The 7,614-nt window shown below is 36.9% G+C and overlaps 1 protein-coding gene across 1 annotated transcript; it reads left to right on the forward strand.

Annotated features, from left to right (window-relative positions):
• The first annotated feature begins 6 nt into the window (after window positions 1-6).
• On the forward strand, window positions 7-7,534 carry LOC136256830 (ATPase GET3-like). Its single transcript, XM_066049872.1, has 9 exons — window positions 7-171; window positions 232-379; window positions 655-718; window positions 1,057-1,150; window positions 1,575-1,725; window positions 2,371-2,481; window positions 2,840-2,987; window positions 6,366-6,427; window positions 6,933-7,534. The coding sequence occupies exons 1-9, from the start codon at window positions 41-43 to the stop codon at window positions 7,050-7,052; spliced, it is 1,029 nt and encodes a 342-aa protein (XP_065905944.1). The 5' UTR covers window positions 7-40; the 3' UTR covers window positions 7,053-7,534.
• The last annotated feature ends 80 nt before the right edge of the window (window positions 7,535-7,614 follow it).

Below are 7,614 nucleotides of genomic sequence, written 5' to 3' on the forward strand. Positions count from 1 at the left end.
GTAATTCTTTAATTACATTAGATTTCTTTAATTACGGATAATGGCTACAAAGTTTCCCGAACCAGAAGATACAGATGAGTACCCTCCTACTCTGCAGAATGTTGTTGAACAGAATTCACTGAAGTGGATATTCGTAGGTGGAAAAGGAGGAGTTGGTAAGACAACGTGCAGGTCAGTAAAGTGTGCACTATTTAGAATCGTTAATTGTAAGATTCTCGCCGTCTCCATTAGCTGTAGTTTGGCGCTACTACTAGCTAGAGTTCGTCCTAGTGTCTTACTGATATCCACCGACCCTGCACACAACATATCTGATGCTTTCGACCAGAAGTTCACCAAATACCCTACCAAAGTGAAGGGTTATGATAACCTCTCTGCTATGGTGAGTGGGTAAATATTTGGTACAGGAACTAATGTGTTACTGGAGTAATTGTACCCAGTTAACATATTTTAATAGTACATCTCCCACTAATTTTAGTGCCATTTTCAGTTAATCTCATTTTCAAAATTGTATAGAATCACAAGCACATAGTGACTACATTAGTCCTCTACTTTTTGTGTTCGCATGTTGTCCGAGGTTTCACATGCCTATTTGTTTTATTGTACATCTTTTCATCACAATTGTTAATGATGGTTATCTCTCTGAATGTGTTGTAGGAGATTGATCCAGAACTAGTGGACCCAGATAAGATAGTCAATGAAGATCTTGATGATAGCGATAGTGAGTTGACTTGTTAACAGTTTGTGTTAGTCTGTACATGTTTGCATACGTACATTGTACCTGATTGTACTATTAGAGTTTTTCAGTTTGGAGTCATTACAAATTGGCGAGCAAACTGGTTATCATTTAGTAGAACAAATTTGCAGTAGATTATCAATGGGGTAATAAACCCTTCAGTGACCCCTTTTATGATTGTGAGTCAGCTAGCCAATTTATAGCCATTATTTTTCTGTTGATAACGTACATGTGCTGTTTGTGTGGTTCAGTGGTGTTGTTTTTAATGAAGTAGTCTGTAGTTAATGCTATTAGACTAGTTACATTCTTACTGTGTGTCTCAGGTGGCATAAAGGGATTGGCAAAGGAGATACTTGAAGAGTTAGCAGGTTCAGTTCCTGGGATTGATGAAGCTAAGAGCTTTGTTGAAGTGATAAGGTAAGTATTTGTGTATGTGTATATATGGTAGGAAGCCACCAAATGTGATACCCATTGGGTTGTTATTGAACTATTATCTTAAGTTTCCATCAAATACTTGTGAACACAGAGTGTGTATGTATGTATGCATACACTGCTAAGTGTTATGTAGTTTATAGTGTATTATAAACCATTACTAGTTCTGTGTAGTACAGAAGAACCTGCCTTAGTGATGGCCTGGCCTGGCCTGTATGTATGTATGCATACAGGCCAGGCCACCCCTTTAAAAAGGCCAACTTTTAATGTCCCAAAGTGAGAACTTTCTACAGTACCACCTGCCTATCAAGGCCATCGGTCGGAAGGTGACCAGGCTAGGCAGGTTCCACTTTAATACAACCTGTATATGGTCAGTGTTTTATTGTACGACACCTGATCATGCACACAGCCTTGTGAAGGAGATGGATTTCTCTGTTGTCATTTTTGACACTGCTCCTACTGGACACACATTACGTTTTCTCTCCATGCCAAACTTGTTCATAAAAGGAATGGAGAAGTTGAAAAAAGTGAAAGGACAATTTGGCTCCTTATTTACACAGGTATGTATACGCTATGTACAGTCGCACAGTGTTATGAGTTCTTGTGTGTTCCATCAGTGAGTTTGGTAACTGTCATTTTAAGTTAATACTCTGACACTTAAGTACTGTACATAAGATGGCAGCTATTTGAAAACCCCAAGTGTGTGATTCGGAACAGTGACCTGCCTATTGCAGCCACCTACCTGCCTTGCAAGCAGTTTTGGCTCACTAGGTTAAGCTGTGTGCCCACTTCATTATGTGTACAATAAGCCAGCTACGAGTGCATCTTCCAGTAGATTCCTCTCTCTGGTAAGCATTATTGTCTGTTTGGTAAATCCTGAACTCAGTGGTAGTGGGTCCAATTAGTGTTTGTTATATCCTATAGTTTATATGGGATTTGCGATTGTCGTTCACCGTCAAATAAGTAGAGAACACTGCAATTTTTTATTCAAATAATGAAGTGTATGTATTGTCTATTATGCTAAAACTAAATTTCAGGCTGCTGCCCATCTATTCCGTGGCCAAAATTTGTCTGACCTACCGGTAGTGTAATTAAGCAGGTAGCTACTGTATATACTTTAGGCAGGTCACTTTTACATTTGGGAGTTTTTATAATGGCCAGGTGACCCACTTAGTGCAGATTTCACTGTACTGTGTTAACTACAGTTATTACCGATGCTCGGGATAAACAGTAAAGAGGAAGGCTCATCATTGATGGGACAACTGCAACATTCTGCTCCAACTGTCAAGCAAATTAACGATGAGTTTCAAGATCCTGTAAGTCTAGTAGATATCATACATAATTAAGTTATGTGTACATGTACAGCCTACAGTATACGTACGTATGTGCGTATTAGTATTCCCAGGAGCCTTGTGGCGCTTATGAGCTGGTATTACACAGCTTAGGGCTGATCTCATTTATTGCTGTTGTTTGGCGTTTCTAAAATATATAATGTAGAATTTTTGTTTCAATATTTATAACACTAGTTCTCATGTGTAATAAGTACCTGAGCTTATATTTGGGTATAAAAGTGCACAACACATGTATAGGCTTGTAGACTGCAGGGCGTAGACTAATAATAATAGCATACACTTATTGTAGATGTAAATTGTTATATCGGTGGTTAACTTGTAGGACAAGACAACATTTGTGTGTATTTGCATACCGGAGTTCTTATCACTCTATGAGACAGAGAGACTAGTACAAGAACTAGCAAAACTCAATATTGATGTACACAACATTGTCGTAAACCAGTTGCTAAGGCCAGAAAAGAATTCTGAAGGTGAGTGAGTCATTGTGATGGTAATGGGGCCAGTATGATGTTTGTAATGGGTTGACTGCTATTATTCCATCATGTAACTGATGTGTGTGTTATTTTTAAAATAGTTTTATAAACATGTACTTTATAGTACACATTATATATGCAATACCCATTGTTTTTTGCAGAAAATGTTTTTCTGTGAAAAAACGTTTCGATATGTTATGAAGGAAAGCGAGGTCGGTATTTTGGTGATATTTTTGGGCAAGAAAGCCCAAACCTACTATAATTATATGTACAATGTTTTTTTGTATCTCTTCATAATAGCTATTATGACTGTAACTAAAAGCTATTTGACATGACTCCAGCACTTGCTGATCTACAGGTGTATGTAAAGAAAAGACTTGTAACATGGTTTTGAATGGATACCTCCCATGGACACAGCATGACTGCTGTAAGAACTTCATAGTCCAAGTCACGCTCAGCTGATAGAAGCTTTAGATCTATTGTACATGTTTTCGTATGGGATATGTACAAGCAAAAACCTATCATTTTCACACATTCCATTGCTTCTCTGCTATCTATAGTAACAAAAGAGTGCACAGCTAGAGTTTCAGTTTTTATGTTGTAGTTATAGTGGTAGATAATTGGAACAGCAAGAAACTTGATTTGTACAGCAACTATTTACAGTAAGAGTTCACAATATTTGTATCATTGTAGAATGTTTGTGGTGAGTAGAAAATCCTGGCCGAGGTCCAACAGAAGAAAATGGTTATTGTTAACCCGAGTTGAGTGTCCATTCACACATTGTATCCTATCCTGGGCCAACCCGTGCCAGCAAGCTAGTTAGCATGGCATGATCTGTTCATGCAATTTATGTCAATGCTGTATCCGAGTTAGAAAATAGTGTGAATGGGGTGTAAGATTACCATGTGGTTACAGTTATCAGTGTTGTAATATAATCCATTCTCATATCAGTTAATCCAAGGTTTATCATGAATGGTATCCACTGAACCACAGGTAACTCTTGTCTGGCTTTTGTCATCAAACATAATTAGCTTTTGATAAACCAGGATATTTCTTTGATAACTCAACGATATCTCTGATGTGCTGGATACACTGATACACACCTTGTGGTTTGTTATCAGGCTTCCATTCACAGTTGATAATCAGTGCAATGTCCATGGTTTCAAATTCAGTGTGTACACATTTAGACCCCTGAAATCAGCTAGAACTCTACACTGTATTGGTGACACTTCGGCATGGTCCCTGTATCCGTTAGTTAAGTTTTAACACTATGCCAATTATTCACTGTTTGTGTTGTGTGCAGTTATGTTATCTTCAGTGATTGTTCCAAATTGTTTACTGCCTGTTGGGAGTAGCTTGGAACAGTGTTATATTACAGCTAGGTACGCATCAAGGCCTGTACTCCCATTACATATACTAGATTAATTATATTAGTCATTACTCTTCTTACATACCTAAATGGGTTACAACCCTCACAATAAGTTAACACTGAATAGCTGAGCTTTGTGACAGCTAACCGAATGATTCAATACAACGAGCCCTTGTTCCTGACATTATCAGTCATTGATTCACACAACAGATGAAATCATGAAATGTTTGTCCCACATTTAATGTCCTGTTTATTAGTATTTGCTCATCATAGAATATGAAAGTTTGTCCATTGAACGGTATCTGCTATGCTGTGAATCTACCCAGCCAGGAAGCCAGACATTCTCTTAACAACTCTGCACTAGTCTATTATCCCATAATGAAGGGAGACTCTTGTGTGTGTGCGTAATTTTATAGAACTTCATCATGAGAAACATGATCATATTTCTTTATGAAAGTAAACTGTGTGTACAGGACGTCATCACCATGTCTCATATACCACTAACAAGAGTATTATAATGTCAAGTAGTGTATTAACCTGTGTTAAATGATGTATAGAGCAATGGATATTTCAGTAATTGTTCGTTTTTGTGAAATTGTAATTTGAAATGCGTATACATGGCAACAGGTATTTGTTTGCCAGTTTTTTGTGTTGTTCAACCAACCAAATATTCAACAGTTGTTGTACAAGGAAAGTGTAGTAAGGACCTAAGATAACTCCAACTAAGTGGTGGCACAAACGAGCTTGTTGTAACGCCTTCAGGGATCCACTTGACAGTGCCTGAACTCTAACATTAGCCATTTCTCTTCATGTTTTTGCTTAGTTTAGTGGCCGAATTGGACTAAAAACAGCAGCAACATAGATGAACAGTTACTGAATTATATGTCTTACTTCACACAATCATTTATCACATGCCGAGTTGAGGGTAACTACAGTGTGATTTTACTTTTTAAAGTAACTAGTAATGTAACTTTTTCAGTAGTTACCTTTTAAAAAGTAACTCTGTAACACAGTTACTTTTAAAGGTAACGAGTAACTAGTTACTTTTTAGTAACTACCCCGCATGCTAATATGCCATTTGATACTCTTGTTTGCTATTATTAATTCTTGTAAATTAAAGATTATGTGATCTTAAAATTCTTCTAAAATTCTCCTACAGTCCTAGTGGCTTTGTACCCAAGTCAAGTACGTTGCCATGTATTCATCCACTTGTAGGTTCACTTAATATACAATAATGCTCACATACATGAAGTAATTGCTATATTCCTAGTAGCCTATGAAGTGAAAGACGACAATTGTTTCCTATAATTGCTTCACAATATTTGGTTATTGAAATCTTTGATTCATTTTTATTGAAATGACACAATGCCTTTATAACTGGACTAGACTGAAGCCTCTCTTTCCTCATGACTTAGTGACTAAGTGATGCATTACAGGTTAGCCATGTTTGGTGCCTGGTCACTATAACAAGGTGGTCCTATTAATCATGTGGTTGCTAAGTGAGGTTTCATTGGTGGCCTCATCGAGGATGTCAGGGTTCATGTTTGCGATGTACTCAATTTCCCTTTGTTGATAGTGTACCTGATGTGCTTGTAAGGTTTGTTTGATGTTGGGGTAGGTATTCAACTGATTATACGGCTGCTTATTTTCTGTGTGAATGATGGAAGGTACTACTAACACCTCTCCCCATATGACACATGTAATAGTGCATGATGCCGATCTTGTGAGTTCAACTTTGCTCGATATGTAAACTCTAAGAATAATTATAAATCACCAACCAGGGTCTACTGGTCAAGTGTTTTTCTGAAATCTGTGGATTGTCTAACTTTCTCAGTCTATTTAATAATTTTGTGGGATATCATTTTGTAACTTTAGTGACTCTGAACAGCGCAATAACAAGTTTAGCAGGTTTCAGTAAATTACAATAACCTGTTAAAGGTCACCACACCTAACCCATCAAAGAGATCAATAACTTGATAACGTTTTATTGTGGTCATCAATTACAGGTACCATCAAGTGTACAATGTGTGCTGCTAGACATAAGATACAGTCAAAATATCTCGACCAGGTAAAACATTGTGTAGAGTACGTTGGATGGTGTCATATTGTGTGTGTTTGAATGTCGTCATTATTGTTCTGTTTCCTGCCCTATGAATTGTTTGTGTATAGTAATACCGTATGGTGGGATTTTTTCAAGAGGGGGGGGAGGGGTTTGCTCTGTTTTAGGATCATTTATGCATTTATATTAGTAAACAATGCCATTTTAATCTAGCTGCAAATTTCGAGGGGTTGAATAGCTAGCTACCCATCCATGAAATTTGCAATCCCCCCTCATTATACTTAACAGATTTCTACATTCCATAAGGTATACACAGTGTGTGGTGTGATCATGTGTCAAAAATTAACTTTAATACTCTGGCTCCAATTTTCTGTGTTCAAACATTTTTGCGACTAATATGGCATGAAATTTAAATTTACAGCAAACTTATTTCTTAATATTTTTTTGTCTTGTCAGCTAAGCCTTAATCATGTGCCCATATAAGTACACAAATCATGTATGTGCATCATAACAGATTTATGATCTCTATGATGATTTCCACATCGTGGAGTGTCCACTATTACAAGAGGAGGTACGAGGAGTGGAGAAGGTGAAACAATTCTCACAATATTTACTAGGAGGGTCAACAAACTAGTGTTGATCGTATCACAATTGATAGTGTAATTGATTTGTATGGTGTAAGATTTATGATGGTCTAGTGGGGGTAATTGGACAACAGAAATGTGCTGTTTGAAATTTGTGTACACAAAGACAAAAATAGGCTAGTCTGTCAGGTGGTGATGCTTAGTCTCACTCATACTGTTTCTATGCAAGCGTTTATCAGTTGAAGACTATAGATGCCATCCAAGCTGCAGTTCAATCGATAAGCATCTAAAGGTTTAATGGGACACCTTGATAATCAGAACACTTGTATATAGTTCCTGAAATTCTGAGCATTTCATGTAATAGGTGTCTGGAATAAGTGAGTACATACTGTACATAACAGAAAACTACTTGATTGAAACATCTTCATTTATAATTTTAATCTTGCATCTTACATACATACATGCATACATAATATAGTACATACAAATTAGTAATCATGAAATATATTACAAATTAATTATTACAATGAAGCATTTACTATAATATTCTTACTTACAAGTGGTGATTTGATATAAAGCAGTGTCCATGCATTGCTACCAGTGCAAGTATAG

The sequence above is a fragment of the Dysidea avara genome, chromosome 5 (genome assembly GCF_963678975.1).
Source record: "Dysidea avara chromosome 5, odDysAvar1.4, whole genome shotgun sequence".
Lineage (NCBI taxonomy): Eukaryota > Metazoa > Porifera > Demospongiae > Dictyoceratida > Dysideidae > Dysidea > Dysidea avara.

Bases quoted from the DNA above. Each gene is read 5' to 3' on its own strand.
- LOC136256830 (XM_066049872.1), top strand. From the start codon at position 41: ATGGCTACAAAGTTTCCCGAACCAGAAGATACAGATGAGTACCCTCCT. The intron at 2,482-2,839 runs GTAAGTCTAGTA...GTTAACTTGTAG, and splicing joins ACGATGAGTTTCAAGATCCT to GACAAGACAACATTTGTGTG. The intron at 6,428-6,932 runs GTAAAACATTGT...GCATCATAACAG, and splicing joins AGTCAAAATATCTCGACCAG to ATTTATGATCTCTATGATGA.